The 16,522-nt window shown below is 39.6% G+C and overlaps 1 protein-coding gene and 1 non-coding gene across 2 annotated transcripts; one reads left to right on the forward strand and one right to left on the reverse strand.

Annotated features, from left to right (window-relative positions):
- Window positions 1-82: 82 nt before the first annotated feature.
- LOC106181258 (uncharacterized) lies at window positions 83-15,361 on the reverse strand. Its single transcript, XR_015333427.1, has 7 exons — window positions 14,887-15,361; window positions 8,767-10,439; window positions 7,113-8,412; window positions 6,601-6,790; window positions 6,104-6,287; window positions 5,456-5,604; window positions 83-4,873 (listed from the first exon to the last, which is right to left on the reverse strand). It is a non-coding gene; the product is annotated as an uncharacterized LOC106181258 (transcript).
- Window positions 12,645-16,378, forward strand: LOC106181312 (uncharacterized). The gene is made up of 2 exons (XM_013565644.2): window positions 12,645-13,795; window positions 13,888-16,378. The coding sequence occupies exons 1-2, from the start codon at window positions 13,037-13,039 to the stop codon at window positions 13,930-13,932; spliced, it is 804 nt and encodes a 267-aa protein (XP_013421098.1). The 5' UTR covers window positions 12,645-13,036; the 3' UTR covers window positions 13,933-16,378.
- Window positions 16,379-16,522: the final 144 nt, after the last annotated feature.

A 16,522-nucleotide genomic window follows, 5' to 3' on the forward strand; every position in this document is an offset into this window, starting at 1 on the left:
GGGTTGGCTTACATTTTGAGCAAGTTTATCAGCATGCATTTCTTACAATGAAGTTAAAACAATTCAGTTGTTCATCATAAACAACAAATAACTAATGTAATTACCCGAAAAGACCCTTTTCATCATTTTGATCATTTTAATCAAGCCCGTTACAGTATTGATGTCTACTTAAAGGGATAACAATTCTTCGTATGAAATCTATATTTTACAATAAAAACATTGTAAACAACGCATAGAAATATAATAGAAATATAATATGTTCTATTTCACCACCAAAAATGGCAGTTAAAGCAATCATTCTAAAATCTCTGCTTGTCATCAGACCATGTGGGGGGGGGGGGGGGGTTGCTTCGCATCCGTGGCCTTTCTTTCCTAAAAACACCCCCCCTTCAAATAATCCTGGATCCGCCCCTGGTCATTATCAACATACTAATTAAATATATAAGACAACATTTATCATTACTTTGTACTGAAAGTGCAATAAGTAAAGTACCTTGAAATGAAGTAAAAAGAATTACAATTTATAAAATACTTTAAAGTTGACAGCGCATTGGGTAAAAACCCTTTTGAAAATATCGCACACCTCCACGTTTTTGCTACTTAACATTTCTATGGACAGTAAATTACATTATTTAAAATGTTTTTGTTTTGACAGAAGGTGGTGGATTATATGGTGTTAATGCACTCATATTTCGCTGGAATCAATCTCGTTATTTTTAAGGGTTTGCAGCTGAAAGTGCATCCTTAGAGTGTTCAGGATGTAAAATAAAATTAGATTATATATTACGTGTCCATTTAGAATTATATGGCAATGCCTGTGCGCCAAATATTCTCTGGTTAACCTAGCTATAACTAACCTAGGTTCTAGGTTTCAGTTTTGCCAGCTTGATTTCATATTTAACCCATGTCAGCAAAACTGTGAAGCTATCCCATTAAAAGGATTGAATAGTGAACAAGCTAGCTTTGCAGTGGCCCTGACACTCAGGGAAGCTATAACATATTATAACAAACAATTAAATCGGGGAATCTATATCGTAAATTTAGTCTGTTATATAATGTTTTTCCTGACCTGGAAATAAAGTTGTGACTACAAATTTGCTTAAGTGCTTCGTGGTTCAGTGATCTCTGTTGACCACGAATAAGTTATAGGATCGACTCATGGCTCATAAACCGTATCTTGTAATACATGAACCACTTTCCAAATAGTTTGCTTATCACTAGTTTGGATCTGCCAAACTGAGGCAGAACCTCCAAATGTCTTTCCTGACATCTTCCTTAGTAAGTCCCTCTTCACCATCAATCAGGGCATCAGCAATGCATTTGACGGTTATCCGATATGCCTCGGGGATCCAAATTTCCAGTGAGGAGCGTCCGTTTTCGGGTTTAACAAACACTCGTTGTTTTCGGATCTCAACACTGATTGATGACAACAGGGCTACATTCACATCCCGAATCAGAGGCTGGTTTCCTGCATCATGTGACTGGGTTGGGGTGTATCTGTAAGTCTTCTTTTGCGACTCCACTACATCAACAAGTCGGTCCCGAATGCTGTCACTAACATCTAATCCTGGGATGTTGTCAGTGTCTTCTGTGTCATTCTGGCGTCTGATTAGAGGTTTGAAATCTCTCTGTATAATGTCCTTTAAATCGGATATGTACTGACATTCCTTGGCGTTTAGCGTTCGCTTTGAGGCAATTTGGAAGCGAAGGTCAGGCTTGTTCAGGGTGGGATCATCGTCGGTGTTAAGTCGTTTTAAGTCCGTAACCAGCCATAATATATCTGGTAATTCTACATTGATTACAGCAAGGTTTGTATCTAAAAAGATTTTGTGGTTGGCGTCTTTCGTTGCAAATGTAACTTCATAGGATTCTGCCATGGGATCAGCAGCAGTGAAGCCGGTGTCTCTAAGTTTATGCTCGACAGCTAATGCAAGGTCTGTTTGAACTAACGGTGTAAAACACGAGTGTTTTTTGCCTGTTTCACCAGACAGGTTTTTCAAATACCCCTGAAGTTCATAGATCCTCTTGACTTTGGCGGGAACGTCTGTGACGTAGATGTGGCCAACGTCAACTGAGAAGTGAACTTCCCCATGGCATAAAGGGTTATGTATTCGTTTTATAAGATCAACCTGTGTGTCCACCACGTTGTCCCATAACTTCAATTGGTTATCTAATGTGTTGCCATCAGCTTCGTATTCAACCAGCTTGGGCACTTTTTTCTCCTTGGGAATTTCTTCAAATTCCGTAAATCCTTTGAAATTTTCGAATGCGATAATATTTTTCCCGTCATTGTCACCTTCCAGAAGCAGCTGATGCGAATCCTGGACACTCCAGTTTTTCATTGATGACGTTAACTCAATGCGGTGACTAGATTGCCTTTCCAAGTCGATCAGAGCATTTTGTAGCGCAAAGCAACTTTCTGAGTTGCCGTATACCTCCACGGTAATTTGACTTCCTTTCTTTTTTGACTTTTTGTGGACAAGTGCACGTGCCCCAGTGGATTCTGATATTTTAATGGAGAAGTAGTCTTCACCTGTCAGAAGTAATTGGGACGATTCAGCAGTTAAAAAATAATCCCAGCGCTTCTCTTCATCAACATGGGACATATCAACCAAACCTCCGATGGAAGCATTTCTGGCCACAATGTGATATGCTTGAAGCATTTTGTCTCTAATCCTCTCCTTGACGTGCCCATTGAAATTCCCTAACAGCTTTCGTGGTCTGCGTGAGCATATCATAGAAGGGTCAGTTACTTCGTTGAGTAACTTCACCCCACTATCGCTACCAAAGTGCTTAAAGAATTTCAGTAGGAGTTCTGCTATCTTTTCCTCTGCTGTATAATTATCTGCCACAATATCCAACAAATCCTTTGGATCGACTGCTCTCTCAGAACGAAACATTTCCTGGAGGGTACGAATGTCTTCTTCGGTAGGCCGAACAACTACTTTCTCTTCATCCTGCACAAAATAGAGAAAGAGCAGCAGCATTGCTTCCTTGGCCTGAAGAATTTTCCCACTGGTATCAACCACATTGTTCGTGATCAACCAACCCAAAAGTACTCTCAGGATAGGTAACAGCCAAATATTCTCTTGCAGCATACAGTGGAAGTAAGCGACTCTAAGCAAAGCATTAGGATTCGATGTGAAGTTGACTTTTACCTCCTTTTCACCAGAAGGCACTCTCAAAGATACCAAACTGGGCATGGAGGTATCAGGCCTTGATCTTGTTATCTGACCACACAGGTTTCTGACTAATTGCTGCAGGGATCCTTGAAAATTGGGGATGAAAAAATCCATGCTGGAGGTGTCTGTGAAGAGGCATGTTGCCTTTGAGCCTATTGTTATAGGTCTACCTCCATGGCGCGATCTGTAATCCGCCGTGTATATCGACTTCAAGATCATATTTTCTATTCTCCTGTCCTGTGTAATTTGTAGACGTAAGCCAGGGGAAAGTTTGGCGAAGTAATCTTTAATACTTTGTGCAACTTTCATTAGGGGGCTTTGTGCTTTATCTGGCAGAGAACGGATTGAGATTTGTGTTGATGCACTTCCCTGCACTGCTTTCTTCTTTATTTGGCTCAAAAGATCATCAAACATCCAGGGAAAGCTGAGGAGGGTCTCGCTGTCAGATGCATCCTGCAGTGCATATGTAGCAAAGTAACAGGCGGCAGCTTTCTTGCAGAGTAGATCCCGCATTTCACCTTTTCCTAAGGCTTCCTTTTCTCCTCCAAACTCCGCAAAGAAATCATTTCTCGTCTCCTGTCGTATTAGCCGCATTCTGTCACGTATTATGTTGCCAACTTCAAATCTTTCGCTTTTGAGAAACCCACTTATTTTTTTAATTGGGTGATGCAACCTGACACTACTTGCGCTTCTCTTTTTATCCCGAATATAGCCATAAGCGATCGCAATCTGTCATTATATGTGTCTCGTTCCTCCTGTGCATGCTCTAAATACTCATCATACCCGTCAATCAATATATCCTTGTCACAATTTATCTGTGCTGATTTTGAAGTTTCTGATTTAGAATCCAGCTGCTCCACCCCTCTACACTCCCTGTACAACTTCCCCAAAACTTTCTCAGACCTGTATGTCAGCTTTCTCTCGTTCATCATAAAGTCTGGATATTCTTTGGGCCTTAATTCACGAGTCATATCCACTGACTTTCCTGTCTTAGGAAAATCCACTGCATCCGAATGAAGAGAAGCTAATTTTTTGCAGACATCAGAAAATATGCCTTTTGGTTCTTGATCTGCCTGTGCAAGATGAGCATTTGCGATAATACCCAACTGATCGTTCTTAATGTAGTCTGATATGAATACGATCATATCACTATCCGTCACATCATGGTCGAGTTTATGTTTTTCAACACTGGGAAATTCCATGGGCTCTACGTTTTCCCCTTTGGGAATTAAATCCATGTACCAGCAAACAAAGTATAAGTCTCCATCCAGGTCTGATCCTGACATCATGTTTGGCGCTGGTCTACGCCCCTTCGAGGAAAACACTACACAGTCCAGCAAGTGATGAAGCTGTGGGTCATCAACTGCTCTGAATCTTCGCATGTCTCCAGGGTGGAAACACGGGTTCTTTGTGATAACCACGTCCCCTCGAAGAACGCATTTCTCTTCCCCAGGCTCAGTGACATCTTGTGAGTATTGCACAAACACTTCATCTGCTTGCAGTATTCCATACTCGTCCACAACGCCGATCATGGTTCTCCCCTTGTCAGAGGGTACTTTGATCCTGGCTCGTCGAACTAGCTCGCCAAGCTGGCTGGTATACACAGCACTTAGCATGCTTCTCATGAAGGGCTCTGACGTCAGCATGATTCCACTACCATGCAGCTGATTGAACCGGATACCACTGCTTGTCTGGAACACGAACACTGACCACATAAAATCAATTCAATTTTAAATTCAAATCCTACTCTAAAAATGCTGACCCACTCAGAAGATATTGTTTTGCCTTTACTTTCGTAAACAAGCTTGATGTTAAAGACGCAGTGCGAATAACAAAACCCACTGATACTCCATGCAAGAGTCGGGGCATATGTAATTTTACTCAATTTCATTATGTATTTTAACAGATATATATGAGCTTAACTGACTTATGTGCTTGGAACGAAAATCAAAACCCGTTCCTTGACACAAAATTCATCAGGGTACTTGTCGACCACAGCAAGAGTTATACATAAACCAGGCATAGGTTTAAAATAGAACTAACCAGAAATATAACTCTATAATAAAAATGAAAATAAAAGTAATAAAATAAAATAAAATAAATTAAAATAATAATGATAATAATAATAATAATAACAAGAAGAAGAAAATAAAATTGATAATAAGTGACCCCTTCTTTTTCCTTTGAATGCTCACCAAGATTTATATTTGACACGAGCGTCAATCTTCCTCATGCTTAGAACTCAGAGGTTATTTATAATATATATCACTCACCGAGATAAGTGCATTCAAAGCGTCGGCCTCTTTCAACATTATGTCTGCCAATTCGTAGAGCATCTTTTCTTGGAGCGAGAGAAATACCTCGTCAGGTACACCCAAACCAGACATCAATGTTATAACTTGCCGATTCAGATGGAGACCCACTATTAAATATACAATATTTACAGAACCTCAAAAACCTTATAAAAAGAAACTGCTCACTTGTTGCCTTACTCGGGCACTCAATTTGATTGTTTTTAAAACTAATGCAGATATACAACAAAGGACCTTGCAGCAAAAATGTGGAAAGAAATCAACGGTAATGAAACAGATTAAAATTACAAAACAATATTTATCTTTTACACAAAATGTGTGCGTCACTGAGTGACTACGAAGGTCACTTTGAAAAAAAAAAAAACATCAGTTTTCTGGATGACACCAGTAGAAATACTCTTTTCTCACAAAGTAATTACAAAATTGAACCATCCACGTGAAATATTTCTATGGACCAGCGATCATCTCCATACTCTCGACAATCGTAATATTCCACGTAAGTGATTGAATTTTGTAAAAAGTTTGTGACAAAACAGTATTCCTACAAGGATCACTTTTTGTGGAATGATACAAAGTGCACTTACGGCTTTCGTGAGTAACGATACATACCTGGTCGTGATGTTGAAATAATTTCCAAATTCGAATGGAGGCTATCAAATTTATTCATGCTAGGGCGGATCTGCATGTGTTCCATTTCACTTAGGAAGGGGTCCACCGTCAAAACTCCCTTGCATCCAGCGTAGCGTATTTGAAAAGCCGACGGAACTGGGTCGAATTTCAGTTTTTCTGCTACCTAAATTACAAAGACAATTTTTTTGGCATAGTGAGGCATAGCGAGGTAAAAAAACAGAAGTGTGTTTTTGATGATAATGTAATGTTTCTCATAAGCTTATATCACAATAGGCCCATGTTACATCTCACACGACGTAAAACCTTGACAAATGCTAGGCATTGTCAATTATAAGATAGTATGTGGTTAATCTATGCGTGAACGCATTATTTTAGTTTTTCAAAGGACAAAGAAGGTAGCTGTGGCGAAAACGACTGTATGAACATGAAGCATCGGTTCTTTCAAACTAAAAAGATTCAGCAAATCTCTAGCTTACTTTCTTTGCCAGCTTTTCAGATATCTTCCCGATTCCATCAGTGAAACAGTACTTTGTGCCCGTGCGACGAGATTCATGTATGATGTCAGGTAAATCTGAAACAGTCCCTTCCTCCACTGTTAATTTCACTTTACTGTCTTTGGATGAAGAGAAGCACTGTCCCATGCGAGATATATAGGAGGCAACGCATCTGAAATCAAATATATATGCATGTGATTTCATTTTGGATCATGTTTAATGGAACGCCGGATACTTTTCAAATGTTGCAATAGGTCACTAAAAAATAGTACTTCTTAAAACACAACAGAGCTAATACGCTTTACGATGAAAATGCTATAAGGAATAATCCATAGGAAAACAGTATTGCAAAAATTAATTGACGTTTTATACGCTTAGACTCGTTCATTAGATCTTTTTGAAAATTAACTAGAACTTCGTTATACTTCTTAATTACCAATTTCTACACAAATCTTGAAAGGCCAAAACTTTGTAGCCAAAACAGTCACACGTACCTTTCTCTTTTAAAATCTCCCATCCATTCTCTTATGCTCTCCACGGTATTCACATCATCCGGGGCGAACATCCATATGCCATGTTCCCGTAACTGACTGTTGGAGCAAGCAAGAAATTTGTAATGTCGGCCAGCAACTTCCAAACCTTCTACTAGATAGTTCTTCATGACCGCATCCAGCACGACGTCCAGTCCGCCTTTTTCCATTTGAATCAGTTTCTCAAAATCTTCATCACGGATGATCAGTCTTAGGAACCGTTCATGGCCGTATTTCCGAACGACTCGGTTCAGTGACACGGGCTCTGGTTGAAGAAAATAGAGGTGAGTTGGTAAAGCGAGAGCGCGAGGAATTAAAACATACTGGTCAGGTAGATTACTCTGGCTATCACCGGCCACTACTGGCTGCAGTTCACGAACCAGAAGAGCATCCAAAGTCTCGAACCTTTCCTCGTCAACTATGTCCGTCAAATGGTACAGCACCATTGCCAAGTTGGGCTGGTCAAGAACACTTGACAATCTTCCCAAGAAAATGTCGTCTATTCGATCGGCCACAGTGTAGCCTCGTGAAAGAAGGCAGTTATACGCGTATGCCACTTCAAATGATGGAAAGTTCAAAAGCGGCAATGGGAGTGTGCGAGTCTTGCTACGTTTTACGGGCGTGAAATATATTGTGAATCCGCAGTTCTCAAGTCTCCGCAGTATGCCATCTGTATTGCCGTCGTTCATGTTGTACCTTACACAGAGAGCAGAGGAGGCCCCCAAATCCTGTGCTTTGCATGACGCAAAATCCACTAACCTCACCGATTGAGTATAATTCATGACTTCAACTTCGAATTGTATGGTGGGTTTGGACTTCATGAAAAGGTAAATATCTGAGCCCTCTTCTGTTGGTGTTGCATCCACGATGGCATAATTTTCAAGGCTGCTGTACCGAAAACTGCAACAAATCTCTTGGTATGATTCCGAAAAACCGAATTCATCGTCTGAACATGACTTCAATTCTTTTGTTATCTGCAGGTTTTTTTCTTTGTGATCAAATGTTACCCTTATTTGAGATTCTGCGCAATGATCAACAAAGCAGTTGTGGGATTTGAAAGCTCCAAATCTAACTGTCGTGCCATTAATTACATGCTTTGGTTCTATCCACCCTTTTTTACTCTTCTTCTTTTTCCTTTCCAGCCACAGGGGCACCATAAACTCCTTCAGACCTTGGCACCATTGCACTTCAAGATACTTTTCATGCTGATGCTGTGAGCTCAACTTCATTTGCACTGATCTTGCCTTTCTTGTTTTCAATAACCCTGAAATAATGCACATACATGTATCAACGGCACGTCCACGATAAAATCTTTAGCCTTAATGAACCAAGACGTTTTCCTAGTGTTTTAAGATAACTAAAACAAAACTTGTTCAGGAGATCGATAAAACACAGATCTTTACGAATTCCCCACTTTTCATCTTAAAATTGCTACTTTTAAATGGCAGAGAAGAGTACGATAGTACATTCACATATCTAAATTCAGGATATCAAGTAGAGAACTGCGTCTCGTATCCGACTTAGAAAACTGTAAAAAAGTAAAAAATAACAGAAATTATAACGTGAAACATAATACTTTTTCGAAAATTTCTTTTTGATTTCATTCCAGTTAACGTACCCAAGTCGGCTTTCTGTGCAACTTCGTTCACTGCGTATCCTGGGAGAACTTTTCCAATAACATCTCTCGTCTCGTTATCTGAGAAGTTATGGATGGTGATAAGACATTCTCCTGTCGACAGATCCCTGAGAGGTTGATCAGTGTTGGTCCTTTGTTGACCCTCTCGTCTGACCTCTTGGCGATGGACAGTGGGCCTGTTTGGTCGGAAGGGTCTAACACGCTGGACCCTCAAAAAAGGTTCAAGGTTCAAAAAAATGTCTTGAGGTGTAAACAGTACGTTGGTTGCACTTGAACTGCTTTCAGTTCGAGGTTTGTCGGCGGCATTAACATCTGGCGTGTTCTCAATATTGATTTCACCACCAAAATCTGAACTTTGGACAGCAGCGCTTTCTAAAGTTGGAGGACTGGGAATCGTACTTGGCTCAGGGGAGATACGTGTATCGGCAAAACTGGCATTATCTTGGGTGATTTGCTTGCCGACCAAAACGCTATTTTCTACATTGGTACTGATTAGTGTTTCGTTTACTGGCTCAGACTGACCAAGATTATCTTCAGTAACTAGTGTTTGTTGAGTAACATTACCACTTAAATTACCAACTTCATCAGGACCAGCGATTTCAGTGGAACTAGACCTAACCAAATCCGGTACCTCCGTGACACAATCCTCTTCTGAATTTTCTAAGAAGGCTATCGATGCTTCATTGGTTGTCTGTTGGCTCTCAATATCTGGGATGATACCACCAGGTGTATTTGAAAACCCGTCCTGTTTAGGATCAGTTTCAGCTTCTCCAGCAGCTCCTGCCTCCGGTTTCGCATCTTCCTCAGGGTCACAGCTCCGACGCTTTTGCTGAAGCAAACTGCAAACCTCATGCAAATCGCTGGTTTGAAGTGGGTAAGAAGCTTCGGGGGATTTAGGGGCTTCAAACGAGTTTGGTGCACCTGGCTGGGGTACAATATCGTTCTTTTTATCATTCTTGTCAGAAAATTGGTCAGACAAAAAACATATTTCTTTATTGCCTTCTGCCTTCTCCTCACTTTCCCGTGAGTAAATAACTTCAAACTCTTCACTGTGCGGACTAACCCGAAGGTTTCCAGTATTATCTGCATCAGGCGCTAATGTAACTGTTGATGGTGTGGATGCACGCATGTCCTGACTATCTAAGGGCACTTTATCAGTGCTTGATTCATTATTTTCTGTGAAAAATGGAGTCACCATCTGCTTTTCGGTCAAACTTTGCTCAGACTTTTCAAGAGCTTCTTCCGAAAAGTTAGACATCAAAGAAATTTCTTCGGGTGTGTTTTCGTGGTTGTTGGAGGTTAAAGGTCGCCCCTCATAGTTGATAACCATTTGTGCCGCATCAAGGCCCACCGTCTCATGCCTCATCTTTAACTCAGCCAATGCTTTGGACAACACACGTCGCTGACCCAGCGTGACAGCAAGGAGCTCTATATCTGCTTCTTCCATAAGTACTAGCGATTCTGGGGTGTCAAAATCTTGGTCTTTTAATGCCACTTTTGTCTTCTCTTTGATACCATTGGCAGAGCACCAGGAATCAAGGAAACAACACCCTGATGGCTCACATTGGCCTTGGTCTGAAGACGGCGCCTGTGCCATGCTTCGGTTTCGCCTGTTTGATGCGAGGTGTGTTGCCGATGAGGTTTCTTAACTCTGTCTGCATGTAAAAAAGTAATAACATGCCATTAAATGAAAAAAATTAAAATCTTAAATATGTACAAAATAAATATGCACAGAGGTCTGTCGTATACTGTTTATCAATCCCATGCATATCGTTCATCTCTTGTATGGAAATGAAACAAAAGAAACCAAATAATCCCAATTTCCAATAAACTGACGTTGTAATCTATCATAAATGATACACCGTAAAAACAGTGTTTAGCTCCTAAACACATTTCTAAGCGCCTGTTTTGTCTCACTTTTTCGACGCGTTTAGCTCCTAACATGCTTAGCTCCTTAACATGTTACACGCTTGTGTTTAGCAGTATGACGCGTTTGACGGCTTATAAATGTAAGGTTTTTGTTTAGCTTTTAGGTGCTAAGGGTTTCAACTGTTTTAGTCCCACCCATGCGCGCGCACGCACACACACGCAGACGAACCCACGGTCACCTTTAACTGCTATAGTTATCTCTTTCTATAACAGGGTACCGTGAACTGTCAACATCGTTGACTTCCCACTGTCATCTTTACAGCTGGACTTATTCATCCTTGTGTTAGCTGACCTTGCGAGGAAGTTTATTGGAATGTATTTCTGAAAAGCAGGTTATGAAAATTCACTAGTTCACTAAAGGCACGAAACAACTATCATTTTTACTTTAAAACACCTTTCTCCATATTTTGATAAAATGCGTTACGGTATTGATATTTATTTATTTTTTCCGGAAGTAATGAACAATAGGACATCAGGATGATGGTGGGGTATTCATTATAATACTTTATTTAAACTTTCATCACATGCCGGTTATTTCGGTACCGATAGTCCGAATATTCTACAATTCGCACCGCTCTAGTCGCCGACTAACCCCAAGCCCATTTTGGAATTAACCGCTAACTGTAGTTCAAACAGCATAAGACTTGTTTTGGTTATTTATATAAAAAATGTTTTCAAAACATTATATAATGTCTTTCCAGAATGTTATAAACACGCTGATAAAACTCCACAAAATGACGTTACATGTATCATAAAATTTTGTAGAAACGGTCTTCGAATCTTTTTACAAATTATAACGTTACTGTACATCATTTTGCATGGAGCTAAAACACCCATAACGTTACCATAATGTCCTTCTATACCATTACCAGCATGTAACCATCTGATAACGTCGTGAAAACGTTGTTATTTGGATTATTACTTAAAGGTACATGTGAACCGAGCATCGGTGGAGCGTGGGTTGCCAGTAACACATATAAACCACTTCTACTAGATTCGTATACGCCTCAAATAAAGTCGACATGCCAAGGGACAAACTGAATAAATCACTCGATCAGCCATAAAAGAGCTTTAGACGGCTCTTTAAATTTTTGGTCAGAAATTTAACCTACTTATGTGACCTACTTTTCTGCCCCATGTATATACAGGATAGTAAGCTAACAGAAAAATCCATTCAAATATCAATTTTCGGGTAATATTAATCAATGCCTTCTGGCAATTTTCTTAATTATACTTTTTGAAACCATATACTGTTATTTGGTTGGGTTTTGAGCAAAAAATTGACTTTGTATGCATCTTTAATAGACCTATTTTAAGCAGGGGAAGTGCTTAGCCAATGTGCTTAGCTTGTGATAGACTTATTATAGATCCATATACCGGTGAAGCTAAGCACATAGCTAAACGTGTAACACTGCCGACGTGTCTAGCATTTTCTTCTGTGAAACGCTTGAAAAGCTATACGTGCTTAGCTTTTACACATATTTCTAAATGCGTATAGGTGCTTAACGTATGTTGTATGTATTTAAATGCTAAGCACTGTTTTTACAGTGTAGTGCCACTGAAATATTTTCGTAATCATTGAAGTAAAAATTATTTTATCATATCCCATCAATCGACAGCGGAGTATTCGATTACAAGTTTTCCACATGCACACCGATCTTCGGCAAGCGATGCCATCTGCACAACTTGTACATGTACTATGCCTTCATTATACCCTAACACACTTCGGGTGTAAACTATTTTGTTCCTTTAGGCCAAATTTTGATGCTGGGAATTGTATTCTATTATTTTTATTACAGTATATAATTAAAAGGTTTTTTGTCACACCTACAAGTATATTAAATGCAACGTAACAGACAGCTCCAGTCTGATTAGATCGATAAGAAAAGGGGAATCCCCCCTTATTCTACAACTCAGAGCCATGGTGAAGTAGAGATCAATAGATACTGTTTATCGACAATGGATACGGCTTCTAAGGTAAACAATTCAACGGGTTGACACACATATGGCAGCCATTTTTCTGATTATTCAAGCATAGTCGCCGACAAAGAAGAATTCTGCTTGCTAACGCAAGTATATTTATAAAACAAAACAGGGTACGTGGACATGGCTCAAACGATTAAAGACTATATAAACACGCTATAAGGCAGGTTTGATCGTATAGATATTAAATCAGAAAATACATATAGCGTATTGACCTATTTTTATGAACATCTCAAAACGGACCACCTTAACGATGGTACAAGTGGAAAATATCAGTACGGACAAGGCACAAAAACAATCATAGACTCCCCACTTCCCTGTCCTGTTGGGGCCTGGAAATATGACAAACAGTCAACCTGAATCGTTCACCCTGAACAAAGACAACGAGAACTATTTCCGTCTCCTAAAGCTAGTCTTTAAATTAGGCACTCCGGCAGTACACCAAGTGCTGAGCACGCATCTTAAGGACAGTAATCCCGGACAAGCATATGACCCCAAAACAAGAAAACTAAGGACGATCTTAAGAAAAACCAACGTGGTGAAAACCCTCAAGGCTTGTCACAGCGGAGAGAACCCTCCTCTGACTGACGGGCAGTGGGATCTTTTGTACCCTGTCTCCACAAACCAGGGTAGAAGGCACAAGGCTTCGGAGGATGTATCAGTGGATGATCTTGATATCACGTTATCAATCATCTTACTTCGGTACATCACAAGGTTAAACCCTGCAGATGACGACTGGGACCCTGCTAACCTAAACCACGAAGAAGGGACTGTTCCTCCCACTATTCCAGCTAAACTAATGACCATCAAAAGATACAGGGACAGATTAGCACATGCCCAGGCTGCAGAGATCTCTGATGATGAACTGTGTGCAAGTTTCTATGCTGTCAAAAACATACTGATATCTCTGTCAGACTTGTATAAAATTGAAGACTTAGACTCCATTCACTCAGAGTCTATAACGGATGTGCTCAGAAGACTAAACTGGGCACAATTCGGGGAAGATTTTGATCGAACATTGTTGACAACGTTGGAAGAAGCAATAAGAACAAAATGTGGAAAACTTGAAATGCCGCAGTCGAGCAGTAAGGAAAGTCCGGTAAGGGTTCTCGTTCTCTCTCTCTGTCTCCTTTCAATACCTTTATTTACTGCTTTATGTTCCTCTAATGTATATATGTTCACATCTTTTAGGTTGATCGGAACCCAGGGAAAAGTGTCGTGTGCACACTGTTATGAACAAATAAACATTCAATACGGATATTAAAGACAGGCTCTCACTATATAAGAAGAAAAAAGACACGCTCGCAATTCCTAGGTGCGACAACTGGTGGCAAAGGAAGACAAACGGATATGATGAGACACGTATAAAACTGATTTTTCTGAAAACAAAGCATCGTAGTAAAACAATTTAGAGAGAGTGAAGATTTAGTTTAAATTATTGTTTATCTTTTTATCAAGAGCTTCTAAAATAAGTAGGTATTACCTCCAATATTTATGTGACTGTCAGTCACCATCATCAGGGAGTAAATGACTCAGGGAGTGAATTTCTCCCTGATGATGGTGAGTTACAGTCACAGAAATATTGGAGGTAATACCTACATATTTTAGAAGCTCTTCATAAAAAGAAAAACAATAATTTAAATTGATACATACAGAGCTAATGAAACTCTTCTCTCATGCGAAGATGTAGTATTTTTTTACAGATTGTGATGAATTGTCTAGCAGTCCTCTTTAATTTCTAGGCGATATATATATGAAAGAATGTAAGTGTAGTTCAGTATTAGGACCAATCTTTCCATACTGGTTGACTTATCTATTGAAAAAGCGCACGTACGCCCCAGTACACTGTAGGTGTTCTGGCAAGACGGTGTTCTGGCTAGTTCTGGCAAGACGGTGACACTAAAAGACTTATTGCCATGTACAAGTATACACGTGGCTCAGCAAAGGTCTGGATGGCTGTATAGCACATTGAAACGAGCTAAGAAAGGAAGTTGTTGATTTGCTTGCATCTCAGCCCTCCCCCACCCTTATTAGAAACAGTGTCTATATACCGTTGTAATAAATGTTGTTGAAATTAATACCCATGTTATTTCTCTTGTACATGTACATGTTAATATGTTTAAAAGAAGGGGGCACGACACTCATCCTTTCGAGAATGTGCGTTGAAGTACGAAAGGGCCTCATACTCACAGTTGGTTAATAGGTCCTCATCGTTATTCATCCAAAATGTTTGTGCTTCCCCCTTTGTACCCAGTACGTGTATTGCCCACCTAGAAGTCTGTGATCCACGTGACCGGTTCCCAGGGCACTGAAGCACAGTCAGTCTCCACCAGGTGGACAGGACGATACAGCTATACAACCTGATGATCTAGTCCAATAAATTCCTCAAGGATATTACGTTTTTAATACTGAGAACGCTAACGCTGAAATCAACGAGTGAAGTTCAAATCAACGCTGTGAACATGTATGTTCATGTCCTGTGCACTGCAAGCATGTGTTACTTTCTGAAACCTGCCCGTGTCTAAAAAACCGATCTAGTGAGCCTGTTATATAGTGGATGGATTCGTAAAAAAACCCATCGATTCTTTGAAATACCATTGGTATTTCTTTGCCTCGGTTTCGTTTTCAATATCTCCCTATACATACCTTTGTCAGTGGGTAATTTTTATTCCAAAAATAGAAACTGAAACCGACTTACGATGCTGGCAAATGTGTACATCCGCGCGGACTATTTGCTTATAATTTAAATAACGAACGTAACAAATGTTATGTTTTGTGGATCTGATGGACAAATGAATCATATACTGTTCCAGTCATCTTAATGCAATTTTGGAAATAAAGAACTATATCATTGGATTTATCATCGTGGAAATATGACCCGAGGAACATGCCCTCTTGTACATGAATCGATTGCTAGTATATGAAAGGTACAGTTTATACTATCTGCGTTTGATAACATATTTCCCAATTCAGGACTTAAAAACTATAAAACCCCGCAGATAAAATGTCTAATTCCCATATCCCCTCTCTAAATGCTGGAAAACATGCCGATCTAAACGTTACGAGAAATATTCATTCAATTAGAATTATGGAATAAAACATGAGATCAAAGTGCAGGAAAAGTTGAACTGTGATTCAGGAGTAAGATAAAATTGCTTTTTCCAAGGAAATTTTGGTGGGAAAATCCCGGATAGAATATCCTTACGCTGGTGGGCACTTTTGGACTGCCAGAGCAAGGTATTTTGAAATAGGAAGTAATTAAACCACTTATTGAAGATATTGTAACCCTTTATTATCATCCAGAGACCGAAAATGAGGTTTTCCCAGTATCGAATTATTCAATAATGCATCTATATTTCTGCTGATTTAAATCAGTAAAAAAAAACCTTCGGAAACATCAATATTAGCGCTTATAATTCTCTTTGCAATGTATAAGCATAGGAATTGTTAAAATACCTTTCTTTTGTGAGGTGAGATAGTAGTCGGTATGGGGCGTAACTCCATCCCTGAACAAGATTTTATCACAAAAATTGGCATTGTTGTCCACGAGTGTATGGGCGTGTCGTCATTTTGTTTTATTATTTATTTTTTGCTATGGAGTTATGAGGCCCTAATTACAGATTTTCATTAAAGAAAGGGATTATTTTGCTTTATCAACGATAAAATCTAAACTAAGTCTTTATCAACGATAAAATCTAAACTAAGTCTTTAAAGAAAAATCGATGGCAGGGCTTTGAAGCACTAAATGGCGTCATTAAATTTGCTTGGAAACGATGATGGTGGATGCTCAGGTCAAAGAGATATTTGAGGAACTGCTTTTTCAGTT

The sequence above is a fragment of the Lingula anatina genome, chromosome 3 (assembly GCF_051362555.1).
Source record: "Lingula anatina isolate TDL-2025a chromosome 3, LinAna3.0, whole genome shotgun sequence".
In the NCBI taxonomy this organism is placed as follows: Eukaryota; Metazoa; Brachiopoda; class Lingulata; order Lingulida; family Lingulidae; genus Lingula; species Lingula anatina.